General features: G+C 45.6%; 1 protein-coding gene across 8 annotated transcripts in view; it reads left to right on the top strand.

The window, feature by feature from the left end:
- Positions 1-14,069, top strand: part of LOC101283004 (zinc finger protein 77-like) — a 44,504-nt gene that overhangs the window by 16,905 nt on the left and 13,530 nt on the right. The window contains exon 1 of one of the 8 annotated variants that reach the window (XM_033400738.2): positions 9,584-10,189. The exons of the other annotated variants lie outside the window; for them this stretch is intronic. Coding sequence (XP_033256629.2) covers positions 9,672-10,189 — 518 coding nt within the window. The 5' untranslated portion in view covers positions 9,584-9,671. Of the gene's footprint in view, positions 1-9,583; positions 10,190-14,069 lie in introns of those variants that run through there. 8 annotated transcript variants of the gene reach the window in all.

Here is a 14,069-nt window from a genome sequence, read left to right as displayed (position 1 = left end):
CCCGGTCGCTGCAACTAGAGAAAGCCTGCGTGCAGCAACAAAGACCCAATGCAAACAAAAATAAATAAATTAATTAAAAAAAAAAAAAGATGTGTGAGGTCCAGAAAGCAGAAGTGAGGAATCCATGATTCTCGGATCTTCTGTACCATTAGGAGACGGAGATGCATGGCAACCTGGTAGGACTGAGTTCCAGCACCATTTTCTGACTTCTGGCTCTGCCCACGTGGAACAGCCCCCAACCAGACACATGTTTGGCATTTGGGGACAATGAGAAACACAGGTATGGTACGAGGGAAACCCTTTTGAGTTCACTGTCTTTCTCATTGTCTCTGAGGACCATGGATAAGTTCCTCTTGGTTCAGATCTCCAGTCTCTTCGCATTGAGCTTCCCACTCTACTTGGCTTTTCAGTTTGTAATTTTCAGGTGTTTGGAAAATCCCAACCTTTTTTCTGTCCCAAGATCCACATGGGAACTGTTAGTGGCAGCTTGCAGTTCCCCAACCATGTGGAGTCCTGAGTCCACAGTCCCCATTTGTTGAGGTCTGCTGGGTCAGCACTTCCCCTAGTCCAAGTTTCCACAGAAATTGCTGGTGGTGCACACGGGGCCTTTTCTTGGGAAGTCTGCAGTAATTTCTAAGCCCCAGCCCTTGGTTCTGTTCCCAGTTTCCTTACTGGGATCTGCTGGTGGTTTAGTGTATAGTTCCCTATGTATTAGAATTTTCCCCCACAGTCCACATTGGGAACTGCTGATGGCAAGTGCAGTTCTCCATTTGTTAGGAATGAGTCCACAGTGCCCATCTGTGAGGTCTGCTGGTTTAATCCTTTCCCTGTCTCTAGTTCTTTGGTTGCTACTGGTGTCCACAGCTCCATTTCCTTGGTTACCATTGGATGCTGTTAATGTGCACATGAGGTAAAGGCTATTTGCTACATGGGAATTTCAGAAGCCATAGCCACAAAAGTTGGGCAAGGGATGCAAAGTTCAATGCTGTTAAAGCACTTGCCACCTAACTCAGACACCCATGTTAGGTTAAGTTGGTTACGAAATGGGTTAGATTGATACTGGGTCACCCTCAAACCTCAAGAAGATTAATTGTCATGTAGTGAGGAACAGCGTAATACATCACACATCTTCCAACCCAGCATCATGTCCCTTTTAGTTATCAGATTGTCTCGAGAGACCCAAAAGCTTAGCTAAAAATACAAAACCAGTAATACAATGGGATCCTTAAAATCTAAAGAGTCAAGTGTATCCCCTTCTGGCACACTTGCTTTTTTTTAATATCTAAGAACGGTGGTCCCAGAAGCTGTAGATATTTGTAGTAATGGCAAAATCTTGCTAAGCTTGTTTTGTTTCCCGAGAACTTGGCTTGGTACCTGTCATGTTGGGGACCCCAAAACATGGCCAGACTGAAATGTGGGTTGCACCTAACCTAACAGACTAGGGTCCTACATAACTGCTGTCAGCCCCCAGGGGAATTGCAATGCCCATTAGAAGAACCTCTCTAATTGGATAAGATGATTTCAGAGGTGCACTCAGGAGTTCCCAAATGAAACAAACAGAATGGGATACTTACTTTAATTGGCACCAAGAAGCTCCCAAAAGGCTTCAGAATTCCAAAAATACCTTCATTAAAAGCTTCCTTGCAAAAAGCTAATGAAAAATTAATGATATAAAAGGCAACATAAATCCAACAAGTTAACAGCCTCATATACACCCTCATACCTACCTTGAAAGGAGGATCCCTCCCAGAGTTGATGAGACTCAGAGATTTTCTGGTAAACTGCTGCATTATTCTCTTTAACAGCCTAGGGGAAACTAAAATTAAAATTAATTTAAAAGCCTAGCCAAATTCTAGTAAAAATCAGAGCTATGCTCTCCACTTTCTACCCCACTCAGAACCTGCAGATGTGATCCTGGAAAAACTGGCAAAATCAGCTAAGGGTGAAAATTCTTATCATAGCACTCCCAAATCTCTGTCTGTACTGCCCAGTCAAGAGAGGGAAATAACATTTCACAGCTGTTCCTTTCCAAAATCCATACCAAATGGTTATTGGTCCTTTCTCTCCCAGGGATAGATTTGGTTCCTTGCATGTCTTGTTTTATGTCGTAGGAACTTGGCTGGGGGACTTCCCTTGGTGGCGCAGTGGTTAAGAATCCGCCTGCCAATGCAGGGGACACGGTTCGAGCCCTGGTACGGGAAGACCCCACATGCCGCAGAGCAACTAAACCCGTGCGCCACAACTGCTGAGCCTGCGCTCTAGAGCCCACGAGCCACAGCTACTGAGTCCACATGCCACAGCTACTGAAGCGCACGTGCTTAGGGCCCATGCTCCACAACAAGAGAAGCCACCATAATGAGAAACCCACGCACTGCAACGAAGAGTGACCCCTGCTCACCACAACTAGAGAAAGCCCACGCACAGCAATGAAAACCCAATGCAGCCAAAAGTAAATAAATAAATAGGAAAAAGAAAAAACTTGGCTGAGCTTTCTGCTTTCCTGGGACATACAAGTTGATGGCGCTTTCTTTGGCTCTTTTGTGAGTGACTCTAGATATCGTGAAGATAATATATTTTGTACCTCTTTGGGGACACTTCTTGAATCCAAGACGTTGTTCATATTGCCAAAAATATTCACTGCTCCTGGCTGAAACCTGACACGACATTTGAAAGGACTTAATAACTTTAAACCAGAAATTTGGCCAGATTAGAAGCTGATATGCAGAGCCTGAAAGAAAAAAATTTCGTTAGGCCTTTTACCTTAAGTTAAATGTACCCATAGGGAAAGAAGAACATTCCAGCAAAGGTGGAGAGGTGGAGCAACGCATGATATCATTTACACTATAACCCAATTCTTTGAGGAACTGAGAGCAACTGTACTTATCTTAACAAATAAAAAAAAACAGCTGTAGAGGCAATCCAATATCTATTTCTTTTTACCAATCCTAAAACCTTCCCTATTTATCTCAAAAAGCTTTTAAGTTATTGGTCTTAGGAAGCCAGAGTCCTTCTTAGAGGAATTTATATCATTTCCCTGTGCCTTTGAGATAAAAAATGTTAAATCCTAATCTAGGCCGTATGTTTAAAGTACAAACTTCAGGGATGTGTTTGTAATGAGAAGTAAAAGGAAAGGGGAAAAGTTATTTTCAACTTAGAAAAACAAGAAACCCTTAAAGTGTCTTCTAAGGTCTCTGTTTGGATCTGTGTGTTTGTGTATGTCTATGAATGTACATTAAAGAGACGGTGTTTTTTTTTAACCTCTGGATGGTATTGACAAAATTAATTTATATTGTAAAAGGAGCTCTATTTAATTGCCTTAAAATAAACATATAAATTAAATTCCCAGAACTGTAGTGGAAACTAACCAAAATGCTTTTCAGGTTCACGTCATCTGGGAGAATATTCACTAGTGAAGCTAATTTACATTTGTTGGTTTAATTAAAATAGGCATGTCTTTAGAGTTATCAGCATTAAATATAAAAATTTTACTTAGAGGGGAGATATGGGAACATATGTATATGTATAACTGATTCACTTTGTTATAAAGCAGAAACTAACACACCATTGTAAAGCAATTATACTCCAATAAAGATGTAAAAAAAAAATTTTAGACGCAAGAGGGAGGGGATATATGTATACATAAGCTGATTGACTTTGTTATACAGCAGCAACTAACACAACAACGTAATTCAATTATACTCCAATAAAGATGTTAAAAAATTTTTTTACTTAAGTTTACCTAAAGTCAAGTAACTTCAGTTTATCTCTTACAAAATTTGTCAGGAAAAAAAATAACGATTTAATTAAATTTTCAAAACGAATCGAAACATAATAGTTGAAAACAAACAAATAGATTGCAAGATAAAAAGGTTTTAGGTGAATTTTCCAAAAGACTCCCCAAGTCTTTTGGTAACCTAGAATCTTAAAGTTTTCCTAAGTTAAATGATGATTTAAGTTAAATACATGGAATATCCAGATCATTTCCAAATAAGAAAAAATACTGAAACATTAGTTACTGAGCATAGGTTTATCCACTTTTTGCTTCCTTTTATGGAGGAATTAAAGATATTCCATTGGTAAAAATGAGAAATTTTCTATGAAACAGCACGTTTCTAGAAAGTGTAAACAGTTCTTGTAAGTCTGACAATTCTCCAAATGTTAATGTAAAGACAGTTGCTTACTTCTTAGTTCTAATTGTTAAGAATTCTAATTAATACATGTAATTAAAACTACTAAAAATAATTAGGGAAATAATTCTATTTTCGAGGAAAGTAAGATATGTTTTTTGTTTAGAAACAGTATGAGGTATGAGGGAAATGAAAGTGATTTTGTCCTACGGGACTTCATTGGCGGTCCAGTGGTTAAGACTCCCTGCTTCCACTGCAGGGGGCATGAGTTCCATCTGTGGTGGGGGAACTAAGATCCTGCATGCCGTGTGGCACGGCCAAAAAAAAAGAGAAAAACGATTAAAAAAAAGAGAGAAAGTGATTTTGTCCTAAAGTAAAGCTGGTTATTTCCAAGAGGATAAACTAAAATGGACATAGAAAATTACAGAAAATTTATAAGAATGGAATCGGGGAAAATTTTTGTGTGTGATCAATAAATAAATATAAGAATTTTTAAAATTAGCTTTAATATCAATAGTGTACTTATGTAAAACTGGGACTTCATTTAAATAACTAAGTTTGCTCAGAACTGTAATAGAGCGCTGCAGTGTGCAGCCCTTAGCCCTAGGCCGTTGCTACGAGCAGTTACCCCCCACCACCCACCACCTCCACCCTGTTACCAGGCAACTGTTACCGGGAGACCATTAACGCGGGAAGGTTAGAGCCACGTTAGAGGTCATGCTCAGCCATTGGTCGGCACAGTGGGCCCCGCCCCAAGCTAGCAACTGTCAATGGGCGATCGTTAGAGGGCCCATTCAGCCATTGGTCGGTGCTGCAGTGGGCCCCGCCCCAAGCGAGCAGCTGTCAATGAGCAACCAGTGGAGGGGCATCGAGCCAAGGGTCGCCGGAGTGGTGGTCGTCAGGTGGAGAGTGGGGTAAGAGGCAGATCCTGGCCTTCTCCCCGGGGCCCTCCAGCTCACCCGTCCTCGGGTTGGCGGGTGAGCTGGGGGACCCAGGGAACAGGCTGGGGGTGTGTCCTGCAGGGTTCCAGAGCCCTCACCAGGACCACCCACTGGCCGGGCCCAGGTCCTGAGGGGGCGGTGAACCTCTCCCCCATCCCCGCCTCTGCGACCTCATGGCAATGGTAGTCTGCGTGGGACACAGTCTGTGGGACCTGGCCCCCGCTGTTTGGGTGGCCTGAGGAGCCTGAGGGCCAATTGGGTCATGGGTGCCTTGCTCCCTCAGCGATGACAGCTGGGCAGGGTCTGGGGACCTGGCCCTGAGGGAGCCACCAACCGAGATCTGCCTCCTCTTAGCCAGCACCTGGACCTCAGAGAGTGAAAGTTGTGTCTTGGGACCTTGCCTTTTCTTGTCAGAGCAGAGAGTAACATTTGTTTGGTGGAGGTTTACAGGAATATCGTGACCTGACCGTGACCTGACCTCAAGAGCAAAGGCTCCGACACCAAGAAGTTGGCAACAACTAACTACGCCCCTCCCTCACTTTTCCTATAAAAGGGCTTTGCTGAAAGCTTTCGGGGAGTTTGGGGTTTTTCAGGCATGAGCCACCCATCTCCTTGCATGGCCCTGCAATAAACCTTTCTTTGTTCCAAACTCCAATGTTTTGGTATTGTTTAGCCTCACTGTGCGTTGGGCACACGGACTTGCGTTACGGTAACAGTTCTCCTTGGGCCTATGAATGCTTGAATGGCTACCGCGTAGCGGGCAATGCCTCTCACATTATCTAGCTGGGCTGCCACCTGTTTACAAACTTACTGAGACGCCTTATTGCTCAACTCCCCTAAATTTACATTGTTAATTTAAAGGATTTTCCAGGAGGCATCGATGACTCAGGATTTGCTTCCTTTGGCAGGACCCTACTTCCTGGTGAGGAATAAAGGTGAATGACCCTTGATCAGGAACTGCCCCATAACTTCTGAAAGTATGGCAGAATCCACAGCTGCCCAACAAAGAACCTTAGACACTCTGGCCAGAGTTTTTTCTGATAATAGGATAGGCCTCGGTTATCTTACAGCCGAGCAAGGAGACGTGAATGCTGTGGCCAGCACCACCTGCTATCTGGATTAACACCTGGAAAGTTGAAACTCAGTTACACGAGCTCACTGAGCAAGCCCCTTGGCTGAAAGAGGTGACTCTTTCGGTGGGGTCCTTCTTTGACTTACTTGATTTTCGATGGTTTGGATCTTGGGGAACATGGCTCTGAAGTGCACTCCGAACATTGGGCATTTTCCTGCTTATAATAATAACAATCATCATCATCGTCGTCATCATCTTTCCGGTGCACTGTATTCATTCAAGAGCTTTATTTTGTTTTATTTTTTAAATTTTAATTAATTAATTTATTTATTTATTTCTAGTTGTCTGCAGTGAACACGGATTACTTGTAAAATTAGAAAGAAAACAATAAATGTCATTAAAAACAAAAAACCTGGGCATTAACTATCCCGCTATGTCCCCTTCATCCGTACTGCATACATTTTGTTATCTAGGTCTTTAACTAATTGTAGTTATATAAAACTCATCTCATTTCCATTACAATGTCTTTTGGCCCCAGGGATGATAAATCGGTTTTGATTTGGGGTTTTTTTCTTTTGCAATTTGGTATAGGCTGACGTCCTTTTAGTGCACGTCGCTTTTTTTTTTTTTCCCCTCCCACCCCCGCGCCCAAAATGCACATCGCTTTAAGCCCATTGCAGATACTGGGGTTTTTAAAAATTTTTTTTTTTACAAATTGGTTTGTTAACACCAAAATAGTGGCTGGCAGTTGAATCAATACACGAAAATGGTATAGTCCTAGAAGGATAATAATAGATTAATAAAGTGAATGAAGGGCTAAGCGCAGGAAGATTGTAAATATCTTTGAACAAGAGATATTTGATATAAAGTGATACATACTCTTTGATTCTATTTACATGCAATATAAAACAGGGAAAATTATTGTATACTTAGGTGATGAAACTAGAGGGAGAAAGGAAATGACCTTTTATAAGTTTAGGGTATTGGTGACTGAGCGGGCAGGTGGCTCTCCTGACAGGTCATCATAACCACTGGGATGTGAGGTGTAGCCGCAGCCTCTCTTTCTTGTCCAGTTTGTGATGTCATGATGTTTATTTTGTCATATTTCTGTCGAGTGTACATTTTATGCATTTTTCTGCATTGCGTTTTCAAATATAAAATGCTGTGATATCATCAATATAACTCACCATAGTACCACATTTATAAAAAGCTATCTCAAATAATCTCAATGCATGGATAAAAAGTGTTTTATACTATTTAACATCCATGACAAATTTCTTACTAATTTAAGAATAGATGAGAACTTTCATAATCTTTTGAAAGGCATCTTCAAAAATTTTTTCATGATAGAAAGTACATATAAGTAGTCAAAGGTCACTTATTCAATAAAATTGCATACCCATCACCCCTTTAGCAGTCTCCTAGATAGCCTAGCTGGTGCCAGGAGAAATAGGTATTTGAATTATAAAGGAAGAAAAAAAGTATCTTGTTGCTGAAACAGTTGTGCATATAGAACCTCAAAACCACATGGGGAAAAAAAAAAAAACCACATGGGGGTAACCATAAAAACGAAAGTGATTAACAGGTTTTCAGAATGCAAACCATATAAAAATAAACATCAATACCTTTCTAATCGTTACCAAAAAGAAGTTGAGTGTATAACTTAAAAGTTAACATGTCCAAAGGTAAAAATGAAATTATTCAATTATCAAAATAAGTCTAATTAATGAAACATATAGAGAGAACTCTATGCAAAACATTTTTAATTATATTGAATGATATCAAAGCAGACTAAAAGAAACGGAATGATGGAAAGGGTTCTAGGAAAGGAGAGAGCCATGTCACCACGATGTCAATATTTCACAAAGAGCTGTATGGTTTTTTTTTTATATGTATACATTTATTTTATTTATTTATTTTTGGCTGCGTTGGGTCTTTTTTAATATATAAATTTATTTATTTATTTTTGGCTGAGTTGGGTCTTTGTTGCTGTGAGCGGGCTTTCTCTAGTTGCAGTGAGCGTGGACTACTCCTCGTTGCGGTGCGCAAGCTTCTCATTGTGGTGGCCTCTCTTGTTGCGGAGCACGGGCTCTAGGCGCGCGGGCTTCAGTAGTTGTGGCGCACGGGCTTCAGTAGTTGTGGCTCGCGGGCTTAGTTGCTCCGCGGCATGTGGGATCTTCCCGCATCAGGGCTTAAACCCGTGTCCCCTGCATTGGCAGACGGATTCTTATCCACTGCGCCACCAGGGAAGTCCGGGGATAAGGTTTTATTGTCCAGAATACATTAAAAACCTCACGCATCAGTAACAAAAATACAAACAACCCAGTTAAAAAAACAACAAAGGACTTGACCTGCTGGAAGTCAAAGGCACAGTAATATATTTTCAATTTCATGCATCAAAATGACATACTGATATTTTACATGAAGTTCACCAAAGATACACCGTCCAGGTAAGCATGTACAAAGCAACCCCGTAAGTAACCATGACCCCTTACAAAGTTGGGAAAGAATGCTAATCTTCTAAGAAGCTACGTTGTTAGGGTCAGAAGAAAGAAAAAAAAAGAAGGATCTTTATGGTTGAGCAGGAATCCTATCTTTGAGGAGGTCTGGTTAATATATAAGGCAGATACTCACTGCCCACTAAAGGGGAGGGAGGGAGGAGGCCAAAAAGGACAGAGAGAAATTTACATTTAAATTTTATTGTCCTGCCTCAAAATATACATTGTATTTCATAAAATGGATAAACAAAATATAGTCTGTACATAGGATGGAGCAGTATTTAACCATAAAATGGAAGAAAGCTCTGATATGCTGCAATGTGAATGAACCTTGAAATTATTATGCTGAGGAAAAAAGCCAGACACAAATGGCCAATATTGTATTATTCCATTTAGATATATAAAATGTCCAGAATAGGTAAATCCAGTGAGACAGAAAGTATTTTAGTGGTGATCAGGAGGTAGGGTTATCATGGATATAAAATAGCCTTATAATTTGTTTTTTTGAAGATATATTTCACATACTCTCACATACGTTCACACTTTTAAGTGTAAAACTCAGTGGCTTTTTGTACATCGCACAGCTGTGCAACCATCGCTATACAATCTGAATAAGGAAATATAGACTTCTACGTTTCAAAATTCACTTGGACTGACTAAAGCCTGATCGGACACAAATTTCTTTGCAGTGTAAAATGCACACCTGAGAACGGTGACATTTCACACCTGTGTATGTGCTGAGGCTGCAGGGAGGCTGGGGCCTCGGGGTCCGACTTCCCAGGGGGAAAGGTCCCTGGCTTTTGGGTTGCTGATCTCAAGCCCCAGAGGCAGGAAGCGGGGACGAAAAGTGGGACCTCCCCGTGTCAAGGGTCACACTTCAAAACCTAGCCTGACCCTGCCTTGCACGTGTTGATGTCACTGAGAGTTTGGTTCTTAACGGGCACATTCCCCCGGTGACTTCTCCCCGGTCAGTGTCCTGACTCCGGAGTTCACGAAGCCCTGTGTCTCGTCCTTTCTCATCCTCACTCCCGATATGGAGCGATCCGCGGGGAAACTGAATCTGGACTTCCAGGTGCAGGAGGAGGACACAGGGGAGCCGCCCAGCTGCGAGCAGATGCCACAGGGACCTCCTGGCTGGGAGCGGGTTCTTGCATGGAGGCCAGGTCCCGGGCTGGGGAATCAGCGACGTGTGTCCCTGTGGCCTGTCACTCGGAGCAGGGGCGGGGCCTGGTTGAACTGTCCAGTCAGCGGAGACTGGGCGGGGTCTCGACAGCCAGCCAATCAGGGTAGGAAGGGACCAGGAGGACTGCCCGTAGGGGCGGGGGCGGGGCAAGGGTTACCGCCCAATCAGGGCTCGGGCCCCGGAGCGCCGTCCAATGAGGGCGGGCGACGGGCGCGTTCCGAGCCCCCGGAAGTTTCTCTCAGCGGCCCGCACGCTGGTGCGAACTTGTCCCGCGCGGCCTTAGGTGTCGCGTCCCCGTCGGTCTTACCTGCCCAGGTCGGAGGGTCGCCTGGAGGACTCTTCAGAGAACCGGGAAGGAGGCGGAGATGGTGAGCTCGCGGCCCGGGGCCCGAACAAGGAAAAAGCTGCTTCGAACTGGCCGGACCTGCCGGAAGAGGCAGTCTGGCCAGGGTCTCCCTGCGTCCCACCCACCCCCGTGTCCAGACCCAATTCTCCCCCTCGGCCGCGGGGAGGGGACCCGGCTTCCAGTCCCGGGATCCCAACTTGACTCTCCCCCTTGGCGGCGGATTGGGGTCCGGGCATCCGGACTGAGCCCTTGGCGGAGTGGGCTTGCGAGGGAGGAAAGGACGGTCAGAAGCTGGGGGCGAGGGAGGTCTTCCCTGGGTCTGACAGATAAAGTCAAGCCCGGACTTGGCAAGGAGACTGAATTGCAAATACTGTTGCAATAGCGCCGAGGCTCGGATCTCAGAGATATGTCAGCCTCTCCAACCGCGCAGAAAAAGGCTTTTTCTCTTCTGTGTGAGGAGGGAAGTTGGGCGAGTGAGGGCGGTGCGCGGACTGCGGGTCAGTGTGGCTGGACTGAACAGGGTCCCCTGGGTCTCCTATTCTCTGGAGAAGCTGACCAGGGGCTTGTTCGGAACCTCAGTGCTGCTCAGGTGTGGGGCCGACCCAGCGTTCCCTCCTCCTGTGGGGAGGGAGCCTGATGATGTGCGTAAGAAATGGGACGGGGAAAAGTTGGTGGAGCCCAGATGTGTGAGTATGTCAGGAGGGCCGGACCTCCTAATGTCAAAGGTCAAAGTCAAACTGGCTCCTGCTTTGTTATAAAGCAGAAACTAACACACCGTTGTAAAGCAACTATACTCTAATAAAGGTGTTAAAAAAAAACCCACCAAAAAAACTGGCTCCTGCAATGCCTGCAGTGGTGTCACAGAGTGTCTTTGTTCTTAAAGGAAGGGCACAGATCCACAGTGACATTGCCCTCCATCCGTCCCCTGACCCAGGAGTTCCCCAGGTCCTCCTCTATCATGTTCAATAATAATCAGTATTGAGGCTGCAAAGAACAAAGCGGTTTATTTGGGGGTCTTAAGAATTTCAATTTGGGGTACACAGGTTCTGGCAAAACCAGAGTGTTCTGGGGAAGAGAAAGAGTCAGGAGTTTATAAAGCAGAAGCCACAAGGTTGTTAAAGTTGTCTGGCAGAAATTATGACTGACTCTGACAGACGCGGAGGAAAATTCAAGTAACCATTAAATTAAGAAGAAAGGGAATTTTATTCGAGCCAAACTAAGGATTATAACCCAGGAGACAGTCTCTCAGAAGCTCTGAGAACTGTTCCACCAGTTAGAAGTCGAAAACACAGTCATGTACATTTTTGAGATGAAAGATCGTACATCAAAATGACATACTGACATTTCACATAAAGTTCACCAAAGATACATAGTCCAGGTAAGCACGTACAGAAGTTACATTGCTAGCCTCAAAAGAAAGGGAAAATTTTGATCTTTACGTTTGAGAAGGCGTGCCCATCTTTGAAGAGGTGTGGTTACCGTGTAGTGCATATGCTTAAACACTCAGTGGGGAGGGAGGAGCTCCAAACAGACGGAGAGAGAGCGTTTTATGTTAAAATTTACTTGTGCTTTCTCAAAGTATAAATTTTATTTCATCACACAGGGAAGGAAATATTTGTCCTTAAGGGATAGGCTGTCACGAGTTATTTAGGGGAAGGGTCCAATAAGTATCTTGACTTTCTGGGTCATTGGGCAGATGTTCTGGATGGCTGCGTTAAGTCAGTAAGTGGTCAAAAGTTCAGATTCCATCTGGGCTGAGACCTGCATAAGCCCCACTTCCTCAGTGGCCTCCTGGCTCCATTTTAGAGCGCTCTCTTAGCAATACTGACTCCATTTTGATTTTCCTTTCACACCTGTCCCCTCGTGCCCCAGCCCTCGGACTAAAGGGCAGGGGCAGCCCTGGACAGGTGGGGATACTAGGAGGGGAGACTGAGTCAGCAGTTTTCTGTTTAGGAGAAAGGGTCTGCAAGCTTTGAGCTGATGCTGTGTGGCCAGGAGCAGATTCTGCGCATAGCCCAGGATCCTGGCGGCCAGGTGTGGCGTCCCATAGAAAGCCAGGCGGTAAAGGGCTGAAGGCAACAAACGGCACTTCCGCCCTGCTCCGCCACGTGACCTACAGCTGGCCCTTCTCTCAGAATCAAGCCTGCAACGTTGTCAATCAGGGCCTGAAGGGGGTCCATCCAATCAGGGCGCGAGGGATCGAGCCTCATCCAATCAGAGCCGGGGGCGGGCGCATCCCCCCCGCGGGGACGTCGCTCTCCGCCTCCCGGGAGTCCAGCGCGCCACATGGGGTCCAGGTGTCCACTCGCTGTCCCTCTCACCTGCGCGGGCGGTCGGGCCACAGGGCCGCGGAGAGGACGCCGTGAGAACCGAGAGCAGGGCTGAGATGGTGAGTGCGCGGGCAATGCGCTGAGACCCGCCGGGGCTCGTTCCAACTGGCCGGAACGGGCCGCGGGCCCCGTCTCCCTGTCCACAGTCCGCACTCAACTCTTTACCCTCACCCACGACGTGGGTCAGGAGTCCTATCCCATCCACGCACAGGGTCTGAGCGCCCTGATCTGTTCCTGGGCCGGGAGGGCAGGGGGTGGGGTCCGAGGGAGCACCAGCGGAGCAGACGCTCAGGCGCTGGTGGGGAGGGGACCCGCCCTGGACCTGACAGATGAAGTCCAGCCCAGACTTGTCAAGCAAGGAGCCTGTATTGCGAATGCTGTTGCGATAGCGCCGAGGCTGGGATCTCAGAGAGGTGCCAGCGTCTCCAACCACACAGCAAAGGGCTTTTCTCTTCTCTGTGAGGCGGGTGAGAGCAAGGCTGTTTTTCAGGATCGGGGCTCCCTGTGGTCAGCGCATTCTCGGCCCAGGTCTGCAAGGGCTTGTTCTGCAGCTCATTGTCGCTTGGGGTGGGGCTGCGGGTGAGGGTGGGGTTGAGGTGGGGGAGAAAACCTAAAATCAGGGGCCTGTGGGTGAGAAGCCTGATCAAAGGTGGGCTAGGAAATAGTCGTTGACCTTAAAAATAAAAATCAGCTGTTTACCAGCAAAAATGGGTTTATTTGGGAACAACAAAGAATTGCAATTTGGGACAGACAACGAATAGTAAAAGCCATATGCAAGTCCAAGGAACTTATTTACTGGAGAGAAAGGATGGAGTTGGGAGAGGTTATAGTACTGAAGCAACTTCCACTGGAGAAAATGGAGAGTTCAGGGTGATGCTGGTTTCTCACTGGCTAGCTGCTGGGGTAGCCAGTTTCTTGAGAAGATGCCATGCATGCACATATTTTCCTGTTGTGGCCTTCAATTGGTGATTCTTTCTTGTTTCCATTTGTTCTGTTGGGGTCTCTAATTGACACTTGTTCCTGTAACTGACATCACGTGGTACTGGCCGAGGCTCCCTCTTCTCCCCACCAACATCTTTTTTAGTGAGTTTTCTCTTAATTTTCACATGGCCACTGAGAATACTTGGTCAAGCCTGTAGCATAAACTAATCTAAACTTCAAAACAAGAGACCTTTATCCAAATGAGTTCCTGCAGGGGGAGAAGGGTCTGTTGCACCAGGCACAGGGGGCTCTGCAGGAAAGGGGACATCTGACCCTAAGATCTGCAAGCATCTCAGGAGTTGGGCAAAGAGAGTTTTTCTCTTATACAGAGGAGTAAACATCACCAGGAGGGACCAGGTGTGATGCTCAGATAGCAGATCCCTGAGGCCAGCCTGTCCTTAGGGGTCTGTCGTCTGGCTGCGGTGAGGGGGAAGGAGAGGAGCTGAACCAAAGTTTGGCCAACAAACATTTGTTCTGCTTGGTCAGTGGGGGGAACAGTTCCGCTAATCACTGATGAGGTGGAGATGGGGCTCTGAGGGGACTGCGTCTGGCCTTGTCCTGGATAAAGAGGGGGCCTCCGTGTGAGTCTTA

Source organism: Orcinus orca, chromosome 3 (assembly GCF_937001465.1).
Source record: "Orcinus orca chromosome 3, mOrcOrc1.1, whole genome shotgun sequence".
NCBI lineage: Eukaryota > Metazoa > Chordata > Mammalia > Artiodactyla > Delphinidae > Orcinus > Orcinus orca.
This window is presented reverse-complemented; position numbering and strand designations above follow the sequence as displayed.